This window comes from Orcinus orca, chromosome 3 (genome assembly GCF_937001465.1).
Source record: "Orcinus orca chromosome 3, mOrcOrc1.1, whole genome shotgun sequence".
Lineage (NCBI taxonomy): Eukaryota > Metazoa > Chordata > Mammalia > Artiodactyla > Delphinidae > Orcinus > Orcinus orca.
This window is the reverse complement of record NC_064561.1, coordinates 57,788,431-57,811,894: the sequence shown is the minus strand read 5'-3', so window position 1 is coordinate 57,811,894 and position 23,464 is coordinate 57,788,431. Positions and strand designations below refer to the sequence as shown.

General features: G+C 48.4%; 1 protein-coding gene and 1 long non-coding RNA gene across 2 annotated transcripts in view; one reads left to right on the top strand and one right to left on the bottom strand.

Moving 5' to 3' along the window:
• SLC36A1 (solute carrier family 36 member 1) overlaps positions 1-6,180 on the top strand; it is a 164,730-nt gene extending 158,550 nt beyond the window's left edge. Inside the window, exon 11 of the mRNA XM_049707824.1 lies at positions 4,886-6,180. Within this exon, the coding sequence (XP_049563781.1) occupies positions 4,886-4,929 (44 nt within the window). The 3' untranslated portion in view covers positions 4,930-6,180. The remainder of the gene's footprint in view (positions 1-4,885) is intronic.
• A 13,752-nt stretch (positions 6,181-19,932) lies between these two features.
• Positions 19,933-20,764, bottom strand: LOC117196819 (uncharacterized). The gene is made up of 2 exons (XR_004477206.1): positions 20,714-20,764; positions 19,933-20,230 (listed from the first exon to the last, which is right to left on the bottom strand). It is a non-coding gene; the product is annotated as an uncharacterized LOC117196819 (long non-coding RNA).
• Positions 20,765-23,464: the final 2,700 nt, after the last annotated feature.

Below are 23,464 nucleotides of genomic sequence, written 5' to 3'. Positions count from 1 at the left end.
CGGTATGCAGGCCTCTCACTGTTGTGGCCTCTTCCGTTGCGGAGCAGAGGCTCCGGACGCGCAGGCTCAGCGGCCATGGCTCACGGGCCCAGCCGCTCCGTGGCATGTGAGATCTTCCCGGACCGGGGCATGAACCTGTGTCCCCTGCATCGGCAGGCGGACTCTCAACCACTGCGCCACCAGGGAAGCCCCCCGATAACTTTTGAATGAGGTTCACCCATGGTCGTTTCGTACTGGGCCAAGCAGATGAGGTAGCAGGTTCTGCAGATCAGCCAACCTCAGCCCATCACCCTCCATTGGCTCATGCTGTGTGTCTACCTGGTTTGCCATCCCGCCCGCACCTACCAGATCCATCACAAGGTTGCCCAATCCAGGAGCATCTCTTGGCCTCCCTCTCCACACCTCCCCATGAACTGCTGGGGCTTCTGTGCTCTTTGTGGAGCACAGATTGCTGTGTTCCGGTCTGACAGTGAGGTCAGGGCAGGATACCACTGTGTGGTCCTCCTCCCCCTTGCTGTACTTGTCAGGGGAGTGGGACACAGGGGGCGGTTTGAACTTGATGTTAGACAGTTGGATTCAAACCCAGCTCTGCCATCTTGCAGCTGTGTGACATTGGACAAGTTACTCAGCCTCTCTGGGAAGTAGTTTCCTCATCTGCCAGATGGAGGTGGCAATGGAGGGTGGCCGAATGGGGTTCTTATCTTGCAGGGGTTGTCAGGATTAAATAAGGTAATGAATCAGTAAAACTAAGCAGTGTGCCTGAGGCAAAAAATGGTAGTGTTCTGGATCAGTTCGGTGTCTAATTCATCTATGAATTTCCAGTAGGTCTTCATATAGTGCTAATGAAACGTGGTAGGTGCAGAGGAGGAATAGACGTGAAATTGTTTTGCGAGTGCCAGAATGCCACACGTGTAAAGAGTAGGACATGATTACGGATGCAGAAACTGAGGCCTGGAGAGATTTCCTGGCCTGCTCAGGGCCCCACTGCCCTCTCTTCCCCGCTTGCTCGGGTGCTCAGGTCCTGCTGGGTCACCTCCAGGTCAGCAAGGCAGAGGCCCTCAGGGGCAGGAGTCTGCTCTCTGCTGCCTGAATTCCGGAGGCAGCTTTGGCAGCCCCACCGGCCCCATCTTCCTCGGCAGCCACATTCCAGACATTCTGCCCAGGCGAGGAAGAGGCCAGCCCGAGGGAGGAAATCCGGAACCACTAGACAGGGGGTGGCAAGGAGAGAGGTCTCCTGGGGACCAGGCTTGCTGGCGTTCTGGGTCCCTCAGCACAGCAGGTGCTCCTCACAGGCCAGACCTCAGGCCACCCAAGGCTCCTTTGTGGGTGCTGGGGGAGCTGCTCATGAGGAAAAAGACTAGCAGCACAGCGGTTTTCTAACTGAAGACTCTGTAGGCCTCATGGAGGGACAGAGCGATGAGGTTGTTAAAAAATGCATGTTCCAGGTCCTACTGCCCCCATTATGGAGGGGCCCAGCATTCTGCATTTTTAAATGAGCCTCCAAGAGGGTGCAAAATCAGGTTTGGGAGCCTCTGAGTCCATCCACTGTATAGATGAGAGATGAAGAAGACGCAGTCAAGAGAGGGAAGAGAATGGCCCAAGGTTACCTAGCAACCAGGCTGTCCAAAGGGGAGCCACTGCCGCTGATGGAAACAGGAGGGCCTCAGAGGCAAGATGCACAAGAGCAGGGAAACCCGGAAAGGAAGAGGAGCTGAGATCAGGGTGGCTCAAGGGAAAGTTAGAAAGATGGATAATGATTCCCCGTCTTTCCCCACCGCCATCCCTGTACCCCTGTCCCTCACGGAGGCTGCTAACGATCCCAGCTCAGCGGTACACCGAGCCCCATCTGCTCACACGCTGCCTGTGGACAACCACGCCCACCCCCATCTCCTCTCTCCTCATGCGTTGCCTCTTCATGTCACCGTGTACAAGAGAGCAAGACATCCTGGGCTCAAGTCCCAACTCAGTCACTACCATGCTGTGTGGTCTTAGGCAAATTCCTGACCTTCTCTGACTCTTAGCTTACTCATTTGTACAATGATGGGACTAGACCAGCTTTGCTCAAAGTGGAGTGCATGGATCAGCTCCACAGAAGCACAGAAACTTTGCTAAAATGCAGATTCTCAGACTTCCAACCAGATAAAAATGGGTAAAGTGTTGCATTTACACAAATAATACATGGTATATTTTCCTTCTAAAATAATAAAACATTACATTTAAGGCTAAAGCCCTCTTTGCTGCCACCACCAATACCTTCTCCAAAGGCAAACAGTATAATCATTTACGTGTGTAACGTTTCGAGATACTTACATTGACACATAAATATACCGGTAGGGAAACTTCCCTGGTGGCGCAGTGGTTAAGAATCCACCTGCCAATGCAGGGGACACAGGTTCGAGCCCTGGTCCGGGAAGATCCCACATGCCGCACAGCAACTAAGCCTGTGTGCCACAACTACTGAGCCTGCGCTCTAGAGCCCGTGAGCCACAACTACTGAACCTGCATGCCACTACTACTGAAGCCCACATGCCTAGAGCCCATGCTCCGCAACAAGAGAAGCCACCGCAATGAGAAAACAGCGCACCGCAACAAAAAGTAGCCCCTGCTCGCTGCAACTAGAGAAAGCCCATGTGCAGCAACAAAGACCCAACGCAGACAAAAATAATTAATTAATTAAAAAAAAATATATATATATACATACCAGTAGGAAATATATAGCATTTGGGTATTTTGCTTGTTTCAAGGGGGTGGGAATGGGGGTTGTTAAAGCAGTATGTTGTGTGTCCTTCTGCAACTTTTTTAGTCAGTGGTGTGTATTGGGGTCTTTTCGTGCAGTACACATAGCTCCACCTCACGCTTGGAGCTCATTCTGGGGCTCACTCAAGTTTGAGAACCTCTGAGCTAGATGAATTCTGACATCACATGTTATGAGTCTAATTTTAGCATAAGGTAGGGGTAGGGAGAGCAGGATATTTCCAGCAGTGAGGGAAGGTCCAGCCTAATTAGAGTGTCCTTGGCACTTGGAGCTGGGCTTCATTGCTCAGGTATCCCGTATCAAGAGTGTGGTACCCTGGGATCCAGCTAAGATCCCCTACTTCCCTTCCCTTAGAACTCTCAGGGCCACTCCCTCCCTCCCTTGCCAGCCCCTGGTCATCCTGATGTCATCTGTGCAGGCAAGGCTGACTCAGGCTCTCCCTGCCACCCGGAAGGCAGCTCCCCATGGCTCCTGATGGAGGCTAACTGGTTTGACTTGGTGAAGCAGCCCAGGGTTTCCCAATACCTCCTCACTGGGGACCTTCTAGCACATGCCATCTGGCTCTGTGGGGGACCCAGGAGCTGTCTGGGTCTAGAGTAGTAATGTTTTCCTCACTGTCCTCAAGATTCTGTCACAGCTGTGGGACCATGAAGAAGCCCTTATCCTTCTCAGGGCTTCCCTCTCCCCATCTGTCCATAAGGTTGTACTCATTAATCTCTATGCCTGGCAAGAGCATCTAGCAAGAAAAATTATGCAAGATTTGTTGAATGAATAATAGTTGAAAAGCCCCTTCCAACTCCCAAGGAGTGCAGATTCCAGCCAACCAGTGTGAACAAAATGCATAGCGTGTGCATAGCCCTAGACTGAGAACTGAGGGGGATGGAACTCTGAAAGAGACATCGTCCTTGCCCTCGAGTTGCAGACAGCCCAGCTGGGGGTCCAGTCATCGAGTCAATCAGTATTTCCCTGGAGTCTAGAATGGGGAGGAATGGAGCCAGGTGGGGGCAGTCATGGAAGGACAAGGGGTCGGCTCACAAGTGATCAGGGAAGAGTGTGGGTTAGGAGACAGGCAAATGGAAATTGTGGTCACACAGACTAAGGGTCCAGCAAAGAGGTCAGAGGAGAAAGCATTCAGAGGGAAAATGAGGTATGTGGAGAGTGAAAGCAGGAGAGTGTGACACATGACAGACTTGATAAATATTTGCAATAAACAGATTGTTATAGATACCAAATTGCGTTAAATGGATAAATATAAATATATGAGTATATTAAATAGATGACAGAAATAAGCAGATGAAAGTAAGTTAGTCATGCGTGGTTGGATGGACACGTGGATTGGTGGACACATGGATGGATGGGTGGATGGCTGGATGGATGATGGACAAATGGATGAGCAAGCAGAGAGACAGACAGATAATCTTAGTCTAGGCTCGCTGGATGTAGGGTCCAATGTCCAAGTTTGGATTTGGGCCCTTCTGCTTACTGACTCTTATTGGCCATGTGACCATGAGAGTTTTGTGCTGAAAACAGGGATTATCAGTCCAACCTGTCACCTTCCCCAGGAAATTATAAGAATTGCTCAAATAATAGATGAGAGGGAGAACTGCATAAAGCTGCATGTAAGTGTCAGAGGATTGTGGTTATAAGCAAATCTAAAGGACTTCTTGGTCCTAGATACACATAGAGGACGATGCAGAACTGGCACATTAAGAGACTGGTGGAGGAATAGATGTAGGAGCTGGAATGTATATTACACAGCTGTAGGACCTACTCTATCAAGTATCTGTGGAGCAAACTAAGGGCCTGATGTTTGGGGACTGCTTGAGGTCAGTGTCTGGCTTTACTCACTTTGTCTCACCATCCAAAGCATGCCACTCCTCCCGAAGAGATCACCTTCTGCTGTGACGCTCAACTCTGCTTCCCTCTTCAGAATCACCTGGATTGCTCAGCCTCAGGGTCAGTATCCAGAACCCACCAATATCAGAATCACTTGGATGCCCACTGACAAGTACAGATTCTGGGGTCCCACTTCCGTCCTCTACATCAGTGTCCTTTGATGTGCCCGGTGAGCTTACCGGCTTGGTGCCTTGCACACAATGATTCTTCAATAAATATCTGTTCATTTTGCAGCTGTTGCTGTTTGCCCAGGTTCACTGGTTGATATTGAGGATTGAGACTTGAACCCAGCTCTCCTGCTGCCTATTCCAGCTCCCTGCCAGTGCCTCCTGCAAGGAAGTGGCCCACATGACCTCTCCATGGCCCTAGGCTCTGAGATTGCAAACTCCTCAGCAGCTCTGAGACACAAGCCTCTCCAACTGCCCGAGGATTTTGAACTAAGCCCTCCGGCTTTCACCAGGCTGCTGCTGGGATCCTTGAAAACCCAGGGATAAGGGAGGCCTAGTGGAGGTAAGAGGTTCTTGCTTCTCCTCCCATCTGCCTGCTGCCCAGATGGGGGCCACGCTGATGTGCTGCTCAAGTCCCAGGCAAGGAGCCACGAGGGCATTGCAGGGGAGGTAGAGCTGCTAATTACCCACAGAAATCCCAAGTTGTTGAGAGCAGTTGTTCTCAGCCCTTGCTGCTCCCTGGAATCACCTGTGGAACTTTACAAAATATTGTTATGTGGGCCCACCCCAGAGATTCTGAATGTCTGCAAGCCTGGGCGTCGGACTGTTAAGTCTCAGTAGGTGACGCCAATGTGGAGCCAAGGCTGGGAAGCAATGCCTAGAGGTGTCCCTTACCCAGGGACTTGCTGTGTTTTCCAGCTGGAGTGCTAAGCATCGAATCCCCATCTCCAAGATGGAGTAAGTGAGACTCAGAAACGTCAGGCAACATGCCCCAGAGCGCATAGTGTGTTCCTTAAAAGCCACAGAAATCAACCTTGCCTAACTTACGCAGAAGGGGAATTTAATGCACAGTTATGAGCGACACAAAATGAGAGTGTAGGGTTCACAGTTAGACCTCCCAAAAGACAGGAGCCAGGAGTGGCTGGGCCGTCACCACCAGGAGGGTGCCCCTCCTGTCCGTGAGCTGGTCTTCTCAAGATCCAGATTGCTGCCGGTGGTTTGGGCTGGCTGAGCTTGGGTCCCTTGCAGGGCTGGGATGAGGGCGAGGCTGATCCTGCACTTGTGTGACCCTGAGAGTGAGTGCCTCCTTACATTTTGCACCCTGGGAGCCTTAGACACCTGACTCCCCTCACCCTTGTGCTGGTCCTATACCTTGGCCCAGGGAGGAGGGTACCTCCTGTCCTTAGTGACAGCCCACTAAGACTGCATCAGATAGCCCCTGGATGCCTCCCCAAGGGATAAATGTGGCACTGTTACCAAAAGGAGAGGAATGGACGCTGAGTGGGTGAAAATACAGGTGCCCACTCCCAGGTTTAAGAGCAGAGCAATTAAAAATATGACTCTGGGGCTTCCCTGGTGGCGCAGTGGTTGGGAGTCCGCCTGCCAATGCAGGGGACTCAGGTTCGTGCCCCGGTCCGGTAAGATCCCACGTGCCGCAGAGTGGCTAGGCCCATGAGCCATGGCCGCTGAGCCTGCGCGTCCGGAGCCCGTGCTCCGCAACGGGAGAGGCCACAGCAGTGAGAGGCCCGCGTACCACAAAAAAAAAAAAAAAAAAAAAAGACTCTGGAGTTGGATGAATCTGGATTTAAACCCAGGGTCTCCCCTTAATATCTACCTGACCTCGGACAAATCAGCCTACTTCTCTGACTGAGCCTCAGTGCAAAAGGATGCTAATAATGGTACCATCTGTTGACCTCTGTCTTCTGGCTCTTCATTCCATGCTCTTGCCCCTATGTTTGCTCTCAACTTTTCCAGTGGGGGCACCTAACTGCAAAGGAGAGAGGGCTTGGGCCCCTGAGGGCATGGGGGCAGAGTCTGAAATCACTCACAGCAAGCACATCTTTCCTTTGAGACACACATCAGCCAGACTGCCAGGAAGTCCACTTTGGGCACATACCCCAGGGAAGTGAGTGCTTACGTCCACAAAGAGACACACACAGGGACGGTCATAGCGATGTCATTCCTAGAATCCAGAAACTGGAAACAAGCCAAATGTCCAGTAACAGTAAAATCAGTAAACTAAGCCATAGTACATGAGCACAAAAAAATAGCAGACCACTGGTACACGTAGTAACGTGGATAAATCTCGGACAACACACTGAGAGAGGCAAGCCAGACCCCAAGCAGCATATGCTGTATGACTCCATGTACATGAAGTTCAGGAACAGGCCAAACGAATTCACTGAGCTGTACTTATTAAGATAAGTGAACTTCATTGTATGTAATGCCAATTTTTAAAAAATGTTTTAATTTTAAAAAAAGGAACAACATGTAACTTTTGCGATCTATCCAAATACGTTTGCACTTTAACAATGATTTCCTCCAGCATGTTTCAGGAAAATGGACTCTTCAGGAGTATAGGCCTTGTTTATCCAGTGGACTCCAGTCCCCTCTCCTTGGAGGCACACTCCCAGGTTAAGAAGCTCTCCCCCTCACTCCAGTTTGAATGATCTCCATAAACATCCAAAGGTGAGAGTCACAAACTAATGGTTCCTGAGCCACAGTCACCCCTCCTCACATTCTTTTTAACCCACTCTAGGTTTTCTTCATTTTTATCAATGAGTTGTTTTAAATCCAGGCTTCTCTTGAAATTTTGGTTGATCTGAAAAATGGGCGTGTTGGCAGCAGGTGCCGCAGATTTTAGATGGGACACAAGCATGTGAGTTCCCCTAGTCCCTCCCGGCTTGCCTCACTCATCCCCTCGGTCTCCCTGGCCTCTGCTAGCATTTGAGTGTGTGCCCTGCTAGCTGTGTGCCCTGCTACCTTGGATTTGAACCGCCACTGCTCTCCTATCCAACTCCTTCCCTGGCTTCTAGGTCCCTCCTCCAGAAAGCCCCCCAGATAGGCCACCTAACACTGTCCTCTCCCTTCTAGGTCAAGGGCAAGTAAACTATGGCCCATGGGCCGGTGCAGCCCATTGCACTGCCCGCAAGCTAAGAATGGGTGTTAGATTTGTAAATAATTGAAAAAAATCAAATCAAGCATAATATTTTGTGATACGTGAAAATTAAAAGAAATTCAAACCTCAGTGTCCATGCCTAGTTTTATGGGAACACAGCCGCGCTCACTCATTTAGGTACCGTCTATGGCTGCTCTCATGATACAATGGCAGAGTTGAGGAGTTACATCAGAGACAGTATGGCCCACAGAGCCTAAAATATCAATATGTACTGTCCAGCTCTTTGCAGAAAAAGTGTGCCAGCCCGTGCTCTAGGTCCCCCCAGTCCACAGGATTGTTGCTGTATCACCTTTACAGCCTGTGCTGTTTGGATAATGAGATAATTTGCCCTGTCTGTACTCTTTAATGAGACAGTGTCATATGCCACCTTTGTACCACTCCTTCCACAGTCTTACCTCCGGTGGGGCAGATAGTTCTCTGCCTTAGGGCTTGGGAGAGGAGGAACAGCCTGAACCCCCGGAAATGGATTTGGGAAGACTCTGGGGAGGACATCCAAGCTAAGACACGAAAGGAGACAAAGACCTGGATACCTACTTCCTCTTTTAACTGCCCATGCTTACAGGAACCCTAGAACCCTAAGTCTCTAGGCCTGGCAGGAACTTCTGAGAGACTTCCATCCATCCATCCATCTATCCATCCACTCACCCAACACTGCTAGCTCCCCTGTATGTTTAGTACTGTGCTAGGTTAGACTGGAAACTAAAACTTGGTCTCTGCCCCCAAGGAACATAGAGCTTAGTGGGTGAGACAGATGTTTAGAGACAAGATTGTACTTCAGTGTGAAAATCATTATAGAGAGATGTGAGCACACAGCTGAAAGAGATGCTAACTCTAATTCTTTAATTTTGCAATTGAAGAAAAGGAGGTTCACCAGAGAGGCTAGGAAACTTGCCCAAGGTCCCACTGCAAGTTAGTGATGGACGTGGAACTAGAATCCTTTCCCAACTCCCACTTCTTTGCCCTTTGCTCTCCCATTCCTTCCTCCTGTCCTTCACTTAACACGTATTGTGGAGCCCCTACCAGGTGCCAATCACTGCTCTAGGTGCTGGGCCTGCAGTAAGTGAGTGAGAGAGACACGTTTCCTGCCTGCGGGAGCTTCCACTGCGGGAGAAGACAGCATTAACACATCAGCAAATCAATCAATTGGATGATGGGAGCCAACTGTGAGCTCTCAAGAAAATAAAGCAGAGGAAGGGGCTTGGCGTCACGGTGGTGGGGTGGCCGGCAAAGGCCGCTCTGGACAGACGACCCCTGAGGGGGCCCAGAGTGATGAGAAGCCAGCCACACAGGTCAGAGAGGAACATTCCAGGCGGAAGGAAAAGCGGCAGCCAGGCCTTGCTCTGTGCTTCGTCCAAGACTCAACTCCTTCCTCCACTCGGAACAGGAGAGCCGTACGCTGGAAGGTAGCTTGAGACTATTTATTGCTTGGGGTTTTGCTCTGGTTTTCGCTTGTTTGGTGCCATTTGCTGTGCTAGCTGGAAGCGCCAGGAGAGGAGGTGGCGGGGCGGGTCGGGGGTGGGGGGTTGCCGTGAATTGAAGGGGAAGGTGGTTGGGAGGAGATTCTGATGGAGATGTGAAAAAACGAGAGGGTTTCTCTCTGCGTACGCAACTGACAGTAGATGAGACCCTGCAAGATGCTAGTCGGTTCCCAAAAGGTAACAAAACCTCTGTCTTCGGCACTTAATTCTTTAAAGGATTATCCCTGAGACTGGGGGAGGGCAGGGAGCCCAACCTGGGAGTTCTGGCAGCCACACAACCTCCTCTGAGGCAGCAGGGAGACCTGGGGACCCCAATTGCCTCAGCAACAACTGGGTCGGGAGCCAGGGAGCCAGGGTTGTAGTCCTATCTCTGCCCCAAGTGACCGTGTGAACTTGGGTGGGTAGCCTGCCCTCTCTGGGCCTCAGGTGTCTCATCTGTGCAATTAACGAGGACGTGGTAAGAAGCATAGTTTCAAATTATGCTTCAAGGAGCCCTCCAGTCCCAGAGAGAGGTTTTTAGGGCTGCCTTGGGGGCAGGGGCAGCAGAAGATAGGACGGATAGAAGTGCCTACTTTTACTGTTTCACACTCCGGGTTTCTTCATGAGGAAGTATGTGTAGTAATAATGAAAATAAACACTGAACCCTCCCACGATGTTGGTTGATTACGTGTGCTAATGTGTGCAAGATGCTACTGCAGCTACCCTGCATGGTACTTGTATCATGAGCATATATATGTTATAGATGAGGAAACTGAGGCTCTGAGCTGTTAAGTACCCTGTCTAGGATCTGAGCTAGGAGGCAAAGGCTTGTGGTCAGGCCCCTTTTAACTGGCCCCCATTCAGAGTACAGGTGTTTTGTATTAAAGTAATAGGCTCTTGAGTTGAGGACTCTGCTACTTACTAACAGGCCTTGAGTGCCCTGAGGGTTATTGAAAGAGATAATGCACATGAGGTACTTCACATGGAACTTGGCTTATGGTAAAGGCTCGATAATCGTTAGCTACTATCACGGTTATTAGTGTTTTAATTTCCTGTGAAGACTGATTCCACTTCTAAAACATGTTTGGAAAGGACTGGAGTAAATGATCCCTAAAGATCTTCCAGCCCTGGCAGTCTCCTTCTCAAAGAGAGGGATGCAGCTGTGGGTGAGCAGCGCGGCTGCCTGGGGGGGTTGGGGGAGACGCTAGCTGGTAAAGAGGCTTTCCTTAGTTTTTACAAAATGAGAAAAAGAAGGATAAGCCAGTGAGATTTTCAAAAAATTTACTTTATTTCATTTAAAGGACTGTACTTGAATCAGAGATGAAAACCTAAGAACAAAAATGCCTGGTGATGGTCGAGCCCCGGCTGTGTCCTGGACATTTTACACAGATGTTCTTGCTTAATCCTCACAAGGGCCCCCATATAATTGAGAAAATTGAGGCTTAGCACAGTCAACTAATTTCTCTGCGGTCCCACAGCTGAAAAGTGGCAGAGCTGAGACACACTGAGGCCCTTGGGACACAGAGCTCTGCCCTCTTAACCAATATGCCATCTGTCCTAGAGCTGACTTTTGTGTTTAATGGCTTTATTGAGATGCAATTTACATGCCATAAAATTCACCCATTTAAAGTGGACAAATCAATGGCTTTTCGTTTATTTACAGCGATTGCCCTAATATAATTTTAGAACCTTTTCATCACCCCCACCCCCAAATTGCATACCCATTAGTAGTCACTCCCCAATCCCCATGCCTCACCTCGAGCCCCTGCCAAGCTCTAATCTATTTTCTGCCTCTATAGATTTGCCTAATCTGGACATTTCAAATAAATGGAATCATATGTGTTCTTTTGTTCCTGGCTTCTTTCGCTGAGCATAATGGTTTTGAGGTTCATTCATGTGGTAGCATGTATTAGTACTTCATTCCTTTCTATGGCTAAATAAAATTCCCTTGTATGGGTGTACCCCACTTTGTTTATCCCTTCACCAGCTGATGGACATTTGGGCTTTTTCTACTTTTTTAGGAATTAGGAATAATGCCTCTATGCACATATGTATATGGGGTGGGGTTTTCTTTTTTGACATATGTTTTCATTTCTCTTGGGTAGAATGGCTGGGTCATATGGTAACTCTATCCTTAGCGTTTTGCAGAACTGCCGAACTGTTTCCCAAAGCGGCCATTTTGCATTCCCACCAGCGGTGTATAAAGTTTCCCGTTTCTCTACATCCTTGCGAACACTTGCTATTATAGCCAACCTAGTAGGTGTGAATGGTATCGCACTGGAGTTTTGATTTGCATTTCCCTAATGACTAAGGATGTTGAGCACCTTTTCATATGCTTATTGACCATTTGTGTATCTTTTATGGAGAAATGTCTATTCAATCCTTTACCCATTTTAGAATTAGATTGTCTTTATGTTGTTGAGTTATAAGAGTTCTTTATATATTCTGGATAAAAGTCCCTTATTGGATATACAATTTACGAATATTTTTCTCCCATTTTGGGAGTTGTCCTTTCACTTGTTTGATGGTGTCATTTAAAACACAAAAGCTTTAAATTTTGATCTCCAATTTATCAGTTTTTTTCTTTTATTGCTTATGCTTTAGGTGTTATATCTAGTAAATCATTGCCTAATCCGGAGTTGCAAAGATTCACACCTGTATTTTCTAAGAGTTTATAGCCCTTTAATTTAGGTCTGTGGTTCATGTTGAGTTGTTTCATATATGATGATATATAAGGGGCCAGATTCATTCTTTTGCATTGTGTATCCAATTATACCAGCACCGTTTGTTGAAAAGACTATTATGTCCATATTGTCTCAGTGCCCTCATCAAAATCAGTTGACCATAAATGTAAGGGTTTATCTCTGGGCTCTCAGTTTTCTTCCATTGACCTATATGCCTGTCCTTCTGCCGGTACCATACAGTCTTGATTACTGTGGTTTTGTAGTAAGTTTTGAAATGGAGGAGTATGAGTCCTTCAACTTTGCTCTTCTTTTTCAAGATTGTTTTGGCTTTTCTGAGTCCCTGGCATTTCCATATAAATTCTGGAATTAGCTTGTCAAATTCTACCCCAAAAAGGTCTCAGTTTTAGAAGTGTTCTTTCTTTTATGAAATAAGGTGATAGAAGACAGTAATTTTTAAAGACCTTATTTAGCCAAAAAAAAAAAAGTAATCCTGTGTTGGGCCCGCAAAATTGTGGGGAATTTTATCAATCTGTGAGATCCGAAAGTGACTTGGAAAGTTCTGGAGAGTGGGTTAGATTTAGAGGTAAGGCAGAGAGTGTGCACTCCTGGGGCGGAAGATGGAAGACAGGGCATCAAGTGGGGCCTTGGTGTAACAGGTACGTCTTAGAGTGTCTGAAGGGCTGAGAGGTGGGATCTGGAAGACCCTGTTTGCAGGAAAGGCCCAAAAGACTCCTGAAAAAAGTCACCCTCCACCAGGGGAACCAGATCTTGGCCCCAAGAAGGCACCAGTGTCAAGATGAGGGAAAGCAGTGATGTGGGGGTACTGCCCAATGTCTGATGTTCAGAAGTAGCTAATATTGACTGAGTACTTACCCTGAACTAAGCACCTTAGATGCATCTCATTTAATGCTCACCACAATCTTGTCAGTTTATGTCACGTTGCTTAATTGCCTAACACAGCACTGTCCAATAGAAACACCATGTGAAGGCTTCCTGGGTGGCACAGTGGTTAAGAATCCACCTGCCAATGCAGGGGACACGGGTTTGAGCCCTGGTCCGGGAAGATCCCACATGCCACGGAGCAACTAAGCCCGTGCGCCACAACTACTGAGCCTGCGGTCTAGAGCCCGCAAGCCACAACTACTGAGCCTGCGTGCCACAACTACTGAGCCTGCGTGCCACAACTACTGAGCCTGTGTGCCACAACTACTGAGCCTGTGCACCTAGAGCCCGTGCTCCGCAACCAGAGAAGCCACTGCAATGAGAAGTCGGCGCACCGCATCGAAGAGTAGCCCCCCACTCATTGCAAGTAGAGAAAGTCCACGTGCACCAACGAAGACCCAAGGCAGCCCAAAAGTAAATAAATAGATAAATAAAATTTGTTTTTTAAAAAAGAGAAATACCATGTGAGCTGCATATGTGATGTAAAATTTCCAGGAGCCACATTGAAAAGGTAAAAAGAAGCAGATGAAATTCATTTTGGTAATATACTTTTATTTAACTCAATATATCACAAATGTTATCCTCTCCAGCATTAATCAACATTTAAACATTTACTAGTGGGATATCTTTCCATTCTTTTTTTCCTTACTAACACTTTAAAATCCAATGTGTTCTTATAGATGTCCAGCACATCTTGATTCAAATGCTAAATTTTCATCAGCAATGTTTGAGCTGTGTTTAGATTTCACAAAATTTACGTTTGAAAAAGTAACTTCACATTCCTGAGTTATATCAAACATACTTAAAAGTGAACCAAGTATGTGCTTTTAAGTTTAAATTAATAAAAAGTAAATTAAAAATTCAGTTCCTTAATCTTAGTAACCAGATTTCAAGTGCTCTATGGCCATGGATGTTTAGTGGCTATTGTGTTGGACACACAGGCCAACACTCCTGTCACACTGTCATGAGGGCAGTGACAGAGTCAGCTTGTTGACCACTGCATCACTTGCATTGAGTGGGCACATAGTAGGCATTCAATGAACATTTATTGAAGAATACATGCGTGGATGCATCGACAAGCAAATTGAGCTAATGGACAAATGAAATAAGTAGTAAACAGACAACTAAACTAGGCCAAATGCCTACAGCTAGTAAGTGGCAAGAAGAGAATTCAAAGCCAGGTCTGACTCATTCCAAAATCTATTGGCTGCAAAGAACATATGTGGGTATAGGAAAAAAAGAAGGGAGCCTGGCCATCGGGCCAAGGACCATCAGGGTGTCCGCAATGCCCTGCCAGCCCTCTGTAGGATCCCCCCTACCCTCCCTGACCTGCTGTGCCACCTTCCCCCTGGCCAAGTTCCAGGGATGCTCCAGGAGCCGTGAGGATGAAAGGCTGGTAGGAGCAGGTGACGCCATGGACGTGATGACAGCCGGCGGCACGAAGCACAAGAGCAAAATCCTGGACACAGGAAATGGGCACCAGCTGCACAGACTGAGCCCTCATTTGTCTTGAAATCTGCAAACTGACCTCATATCTGGTCACAAGTCCTGGGGCTGGCCCAAAACAGGAATGAGAAGCCAAGAGGAGACTTTAGTTTCAGTCACAGGACTTCAGAGCTGGAAAGAGTTAGAGGGATCACCTCAACCAAAACATTCATCTGGTAGATCAGGAAACTGAGGCCTAAGAAAGGCAGGGCCCCATGGACGGTTACACAATGGTCTCTTTAAAAGGAAAGGTCACATCTTAGTTTTTCTATTGCTGCTGATAACACTACTTTTTTTCTAAAACGCTACCAGGTTCGGGTTCTCTTCCAGCCCCTGCCAATCATTCTGCTACCCCCATAATGCTGGACCCCAGTGTCCTTAAGGGAGTAGCCACATTGCCGGGCATTTCAGCTGGTTCTGCTGTGAGCTTTTGCTGACCGTTCTCTCTGCCTGAAATACCTTTCCTCCCTTGCTCTTTTCTACTCCACCCCTCACAGTCTCAGCCTGGCTAGCTAGCTAGTTACCCTTCAAGGCCAGTGTCAAATATCACTGTTTCAATGAAGTTTCCCCCTGTGCCATTGAACTTGTGCATCTTTTCTCTCATGAGGCTCTCCATGGTAGCTATTGGACAATGGAGAAAACCAGGGGGCTTCAGGGAGCCATGGGAGGGGCCCCATGGCTGAGACCCAAGGTTGAGGGGAGATTGTGGAAATGAAGATTGGAAAGAAAGGTTGGGACCACATGGGAGAATGGGGCAGGTTGTAAACAGTTGAGAAGTGAGGAAATGGAGGCCCTGATGTGTCTGCGTGGAGTGGAAGCCAGGAGATCTGATCCTATAACAGGGACATTTCTCTGGGGATCTCATTTGATCCCATTTTCACAAGGAGATGGAAAACAACATCATTGAAGACATGATCCCTGGCTCCCAGAGCTTCTAATCCAATCAAGGAGAATCATTCATTCATTCATTCATTCAACAAGTGCTCACTGAGAATTTTACCTTGTCCCAGACGCTGTCATAGACACTGAGGATACAAGCAGGTCTGCGTGTGTGCGTGTGTGTGTGTGTGTGTGTGTTTGCAGAGGGGAAAGGGCAGGCATATTGCTCTAATTCTTTCAATGTGCTAAGCACTGTTCTATATGTTAGGGATACAGCTGTGCAGAGGACAAGTGTGTTCCTGCCTCAGGAAGTTCCTGCTCTGGTGAGAGAAGACAGACATTCAGTAAGTCATGACAAGTTTGACAGGTGCAGTGCATTTTGTGAAAGGAGAGTAAGAAGCTCTAGGGGAACATGCGGCAGGGGAGCCTGTCTTGATCCGGTGCCTCCATGACGAGATGACATTTCATCCACTCCTCAAAGATGAAATACAAAGAATTCCAAGATGAAAGGTGAAACGCAAAGTGCAGGTGCTTTGGGAGCACAGCAGGGGGGCACTAGACGTTGACAGGGTTGAAAGGAAGGCCTCTTAGAGGAAGTGACATCTAACGTCACCTGCATAGATATATGATTATTGATGGGAATAGATCCGAAGAACAAGGAGAACGTGTAACAGAGGGTCTGAACTTTCCTGAGGAAGGTTACTTGATCTAAAACCTGAAACCTAAGTGGAAGTTAACTGGTAAGAAGTGGAAGACGACAAGTGTTCTCAGCAAAGGAATGAACGTGTGCAAAGGCCCTGGGGTGGGGAGTATGATTCTCTGAGAACCACTTTCCTCTCCGAGCCCTTTGATGAGGCTCTGCAGTTTCAAACCATCTGTTAGAGCAGAGAGTTGGTGCTGGAAAACGTCCCGTGTGCTTGCTGTTCTCTGTCAGTGGGGCGTTCAGGGCACTGAGAGGCATCTTCTTGGGGCCTAATCCTGAACTAAGAGCTTCTGAAGGAACTTTAAAGATCATTGAATTTAGCATCATCAACCCCTCCCCCTTTCCTGAAAGAGAATTGAGACTCAGAGAAAGCAATGGACTTATCAAGGTCACGGATGGTCATGCTAATCAGTCAGCACGAGGTAGAGACAACTATTGGTTTCATGTGACAAAGAAGGAACCTGAGGCTCGTGGAGGGGATCTTGACTGGGGTCACCCAGCTAGAAATCCCCAGCGTAGCTGACCCCAGAGCCTCTACTCCTATCCAGTGGAACTCTTAGGCAGAACTCGGCCAGAACCCAGGTTCTCTGACATTCAGCTCCATGCTTCTTGCTTTTAGAATAGATATTCAGCCTGGTGTACCCCTTCTGGGAGGCCTCCACATCCCTGAACTAGGAGCGACCAACTTCAGGTCCACCCTTAATAGTGTGGAGCGACAAGCAATAGTCCAAATGCAAGGCCCCATGGCTCCAGCCCACCTGCCTTCCCTTCTTACCTGTTCTCTCCGAACAAGGAAGATGCTTACACCTCCCAGCCCCGGGTCCACCCACACCACCCTAACTCCTGCCCAGCAAACAGCACCAACGTGGCCCCTGCTTAGATCTCCCTAGGGATGCACTGCCAGCCCTTGGAGGAAAGCACCTGGCAGAGGCCTGATGCAGAGGGAACTGGGCGGGGGGTGGGGGGGGTCACAGGCTTGGGGAGAGCCATCCCCTTGGCTCCACAGACGCTTGGCCCCAGGCGAAGAATGCCACTGGACGAGGGGCAGGGCGGGGCCCTGTAGCTCCAGCGTGCGGGGTATCCTAACTGCAAATGATCCCGGGGTTACTGCTAGGTCCCCTTCCTGCCCCATTAGCCGGCTTTCCAGCAGGACTGATTGGTACCCACGCCTTGTACTCCCTGCGAGCACACAGCCCACACCCTTACCTCCTCCTGGGCCCTTACCTAATAATGACCCCCAACCCCTGCCAAGATCACCCCATCCCCACCTTGGGTTGTGCCCTGACTTGAGCAAACCACAGGCCTGTGTACCGTGCTAAGGCAGGATGAGTCAGGGGCAGAAGTCGAGGTGCTGAGAGCCCTGGGGAGCGGCAGGCGAGAGGAAGCTCTGCGGCCCGAGAGGAGTGAATCAGGCAGGAGTGGCTCGGATCCTGGTTTCCAGCCTCTACTCAGCAAATACCTGTAGCAGCCAGGGAGGTGGGGGGATGGAGAACCAGGCACCCCTGGTCTTGGGTCAGGCAGCATTGAAGAAGTCTCTTTTTCCAGGAAAACATGTAGCTGTCATCTCTCGAGTTGCTGATTCTGCAGTATGCTTATGGGGGAATGAGAAGGCTCTGTGTGTGTGTGTTCACGTGTGCACATGTGTGCACGTGTCTGCGTGTGGTAGGTACGTGTGTGTCTCTGGGCACACCTGTCTCTGCACCCATCTGTGTGTTTGTGTCTCTGTGCGTGTGCAGTGTCTACATCTGTGTGTGAATGTGTAGGTCACTCTGCACCCGTGCCGGTGTGTCTCTGTTGTGTGGATCTGCATGTCTGTCTTTCCCTCCGTAACCTGTCTTAGTGCAGCAAGCAGGAGACCCCAAGCTTGGCTCCTGCCATGTGATCCCACAACCAGTAATCTCAACCACCGCGTTTGACTGTTAGCCCCTTGAGGACAGGCACCACTTCCTATTTTTTTCACTGTTGTGAGAACATAATAGATACTCAGTACCATTTGTTGAATTAATATCTCAGAGAGGCTCCCACCTGGCCCAGCTCCCCGAGAAGCTCCAGAAATCCCAAAGAGGGGGATGCGAGAAGGACTTCAGCCAGGTTGATCCCATTCCTAGCTCAGGACACATGTCGGCTGACCTCTCCAACCCTCAGACTTTCGTCCAGTGTCCCCTTCTGCCCTGGTCAAAAGTCATGAAACAAAGCTCTGAGCTCTGCTGTAACCTTGCTGTGTGACCTTGAGTAAGTCTCTTTCCCTCTCTGGACCTCAGTTTCCCTGTTAAAAGAGCAAGTTGGACTTAAGGACATCAGAGGCCACATCCAGTCTCAGCATGGTGTGGTGTTTGTTTGTTGGTTGGCAGTGCCGCGCCGCCTGCAGTGGAAGCACAGAGTCTTAACCACTGGACGGCCAGGGAAGTCCAGCATGGTGTGGTTTTTACCTTCAAGCCCTTTGTTCAGTGACCCCTGTCCATCCTGACATTGGATTGATTTAATTGCCTCTCTCAGATCCTTCTCCCACTTCTTGTACAACTTCCTCTGATCCCAGCTCAGGCTGTGAACAGAGGTCCCAGCCAAGTCCTGTTCTTTGAGTCTTCACGCTGTTGCTGTGTTCTCTGCTGTGAGTGCCCGTTGGTAATCCCCAGGCATTATAATTAAGATCCCCTTTGCTAGAAGCCCACTGGTTGACATTTATAGGCTTGGGAAGGGAACATTTTGGGAAAATGGTGATGAAAAATGCAGTCCTCTACCACCTTGGCCTCTGGGCCTCTGGGGGTGGAAGCATTCTGTGAGTTGATTTTTCCAGGGAGAGTTGGGGTGGGAGGCGCGAGGGGAAAGGTATTGCTGATTAACATGCTACAACCTTCATTTAAGTATTTCAGATGGGAACCTTCCCTAGATGTACCGTATTACTGCTTCCCTGTCTTCCCAAACAAGAGGCTAAGCGTGACTTCATCTTTGCTTGATGACTCAGGGCCATTATAAAACATTAATGATTGAATTGAGTGTTAATGCTGGAATGTCTTCGAGGGCTGGGCAGGTATGTTAGGCTATTTGCCCCTACAATGCAAGAGCCAGGCTTTTCTTTTTTTTCTTTTTTTTTTTTTTAATTTGTTTTTGGCTTCGTTGGGTCATCGTTTCTGTGTGTGGGCTTTCTCTAGTTGCGGTGAGCAGGGGCTACTCTTCGTTGCAGTGCACGGGCTTCTCATTCTGGTGGCTTCTCTTGTTGCAGAGCATGGGCTCTAAGTGCACAGGCCCAGTAGTTGCAGCACATGGGCTCAGTAGTTGTGGTGCATGGACTTCAGTAGTTGTGGTGCATGGGCTGAGTAGTTGAGGCTTGTGGGCTCTAGAGCGCAGGCTCAGTAGTTGTGGCACACAGGCTTAGTTGCTCTGCGGCATATGGGATCTTCCCAGACCAGGGCTCAAACCTGTGTCCCCTGCATTGGCAGGTGGATTCTTAACGACTGCACCACCAGGGAAGTCCCCAGGCTTTTCTTTTTCATATTTTTTCTTTGTTCCTTGCAGAAGTATCAGCTGACACTTATTTTAGGGGCCCTTCTTGCTCTATTTACAACAGTGAATCTGTTTGATAACTGCACATCTACGTTGTGTAGAAAATGAGAACATACATTGTCTAAGCAAGGGGCTCTCCTAAGAGTGAAATACATGGTAGAATTCATTGTGGCTACTCAGAAGCCTTTTTTTTCCAGCATGTATTAGCCATATGAGCCTAAAAAGATATTTCTACAGTTCTGATCTATAAAATGGGATGAATAATAGTATCTGCCTTGTAAGGTTACTGCAACTAAATGTAAAGTTATATGCAATAAAAGCACTTTATACACTGCCTGGCAATAGTAGCTACTCAATAAGGGTTATTTGTTTTATTCTTAACTAGTATTCCTGTCTGAGTTTTGGGTCAGTGACATTGCTAGGTAGCTGTTTGAGTTCTGCATGACTAAGATGACGCGTTCCTACGCTTTAAGCTGCAAGTAACAGAAAATCCAACTAACAGTATCCTAAACAAATAGGTGTTTGTTTTTATTACAAGAAAAACACAGGTAGAGAGCTCTTGGCATTAGTTCAGTGGCTCAATTATGTTAGGACTTGTGTCATTGCACTTCTTTTGGCCTCTGCCTCATGGTCATAATGTGGCTGCTGCAATTCCAGCCATCACATCCTCTTTCAAGGTAGGAAGAGGGAGATAGAGTGATGCTGGCTATGTCTATTTTCCCTGTGTTTCCTTTCCCAGCAGATTTCTCCTTGTTTCATGGTCTAGAACTGGGTCATGTGACCACTGTCAGTACAAGGGATTCTGAAAAACATGAAACAGGGGTGTCATGATTAGCTTAGACCAAACATCACATCTCTCCTGGGACTTACCGCACCATCTCTCCCTGTTCCCATCCTCTATCCAGGGTTCTGTTAGTGAAGAAGAGGGAAAAATAGATACTGGGTCAGCAGCTAACATTGTTTATCCCAGTAACTATCATCATTCTTTTTTTGGTCTCAATTAGGAAATTTTGATTGAAAATGACAGAAACCAAAATTAGACTGGCTTAAGCAAAAACCAAGAAATGGATAAATAGAAAAATTAATAGAAAGAAAGAAGGAAGGGAAATAATAAAAGAAATTAATTGACTCATTTTCCTGAGAAGCCCAGGAATAGTTTGGCTTTAGGTAAGTCTGGGGCCAAATGTGCAAACAGCATTAGCAGAAGACTGCCCTTCTCCACTTTCTGTCTGTTTTTTTTTCTTTTCTTTTGTATTTGCTTAATAATCAGGTAGATTCTCCTCACCTGATGGTGCCTGGGAGCTCCAAGCTCTCATTCACCCCACCTCTGGTCTAGCAGAAAAGAGAGTGAGTCATTTCTCCCTGTCACTACAAGCAGAAGTTCCAGGGTGAAAGTTGGTTGGCTGTGATTGGGTCCGAGGCCCATCCCCAAGCCAATCATGGTGACCATAGGGAATTCAGGGCTCTGATTGGCAAGGCCATGTCTCAGCCCCAACCCTCGAGCAAAAGTTGGGTCATCTGCCCCAAAACCACTGGTTAAAATTGAAGGTTAGAGTGGACTGGACCCTTCATGAAAATCAGATGTGGAACCAGAGGAAGAGGGGATGAATGCAGAGCAGGCCTAAAGCTTAGCAGTTTTACCATAGACCTATGAATTAGGAAATGCAGGGAGGGCTTCCCTGGTGGCGCAGTGGTTGAGAGTCCGCCTGCGATGCAGGGGACACAGGTTCGTGCCCCGGTCTGGGAAGATCCCACATGCCGCGGTGCGGCTGGGCCCGTGAGCCATGGCCACTGAGCGTGTGCGTCTGGAGTCTGTGCTCCGCAACAGGAGAGGCCACAACAGTGAGAGGCCTGCGTACCGCAAAAAAAAAAAAAAAAAAAAAAAAAGGAGATGCAGGGATTCTGGTCCCATTTTGCAGTGGGCATAACTATCTGAGAGAGCCATTTAGCTCACAGGTGATTAGGGTGAATCCCAGTGCATCTGGCTTCCTGGTGTTTCCCCTACACTACATCCTGAGCTGACTGACAACTGGTCAACCCAGGGATTGTCCAGAGCCATGAGACAATCTAGCTAGAGGGACCACCAAGAGAGACCATTGGTTGCATATTGTCCTTATAAAGCTCCTTTATCTCCATTGTCTTTTTAGAGCTTCACACTATCCTGTGAGGAGGGCAGGACCAGAAATAGGTCCATTCTAGAGAAGAGGAGGAAGCTGAGGAGTGATATAGTAACCGCTGTGATTTCTCCAGCACTTACTTTATGCCCGGCCCTACATTATCTTGTTCATTTCTCATCAATGCTGTGAAGCTAAAGAACTATTAGCACCACCATTTTTCAGACAGGTAGCTCAGGGTCAGAAGAGTTAAACAACTTGCCCAGGGTCACAGAGCTAATAAGAAGTGAAGCTGGGGCTTGAGGCAGGGGTCTGTTTACAAAACTGGGCCGTAAACAAAGGAACCTCCATCCAAACTGGGTTCTTAGTAAAAACACACCTGTCTACTGCAATCTGAGGATTGGAGGGGTAGACATTTGGGGTGCCTGGAGCAACGTGGTAGAGGCAGGGATAAGTGTCCAGAAGGCAGCTCCAAGAAGCATCAACAAAGAGTCAGCCCCTTTTTCCTGCTTTCATGACACCTGGAATCATGCCCCCTCTGCTTTCCTTCTGCCTGCCCCCCACCCCAACATGACCTATTCATGACACCTTCAGCCCCAAAGACTGTCACCAAACTCCAGAAATCAGCCCAGTGGCTTGGGAGTCTGGGAACCTGCATTTGAGTCTGTCCCTCACTCTCTAGATGAACCTAAGAAAAGTCCCCTCTCTGGGCCTCAGTTTCCCCATCTGCGAAAGGAGTTAGTTGGACTCAATAATCTCTAAAGCCACTTCTGGCTCCAGCTGGAATCACTATCTCAGGTTCCAAGATTTCTCCACCCCTTGCGGTAGTTTCAGATTTCTTGCCTGGGGGAAGAGCTAGGGCAAGTTGCTACAGTTCAGCTCTCTCACACAGCAGAGAGGCAGAGGGGCATGGCTCCTGGCCCAGCAAGAAGGCTTACCTAACCCCAGCAAGCTGAGCAAATCCCTGACAACAAAAAGAGGGGAGGACCTGAAGAGGGAAGGAATTGAGTGAGTCTCTCCCTGCCTGGCTGAGCCAACTTTAACCCCTTCCATGCCTCCCCAAGCAGCAGGAGAGCAAGCAGGGCTGCAGGGCAGGGCATGCTTGGGCATCTAGGAATTGCTGTGCCTCCAAAGCCAGCTTTCCATAAGGGAGGCCTCCCAGGGAGCAGCTGCAGCTAGAAATGCCATTTGTCCTTCACAGACCCAGACACAGGGCGTCAGAGCTGGGAAGAGTCCCACACTATCATTTGCAAGTCAGGAGGCCTAGGCCCAGAGATGCGGAGGAACTTGCCCAAGGTCACACAGCTTTAGACTCATAGGAAGGAGCTTGGAGTAGCACAGTACCAGACACATAGATCAATGAAATTTGTCGAACAGTAGGAACCTAGGCCTCCTTGTCTATATCATATTGCCTCTTGGGATTCTTGAATCAAAGAATTTCCATCCCCAGATTAGAAGCAGATTGTTGAGGCCTGTCCATAAATTCCTCACCTGAACTTGCAGTGACTAATTCTCCCAGTAGTATGGGATCAAACCCACTGTGGCTATTAAAAATTTAATACCAAGCCCCAGTGCCTTGGGGCTGTGCTTTCTTATTAGCCCTGGAACAGGGTGAAGCCTGCATAGTCAGGCTGAGACAGGAATGCAAGGGTTGGAGTTTTTTCCCTGAGAAGCTCTCTGGGGCAGCCCTCTTCCCCTCTGGAGGTATCTTGGGGGGACCTTCAGGAAAAGGAGTATATATTTCCTGTACCAGCCCCAGTCATAGACAAGGTAAGGTGCTCCTTAGCCAAAAGAAGCCTGGATTAATACAGATCACCCCTTCCCCAAAGTACCCCTGCCCCTAACATTTCCCCCATACAGTTTGAAATTCCACCTTTAATATGAAACAGACTCCCGGGTCTCTCAAAGGCTTCTGTGAATAT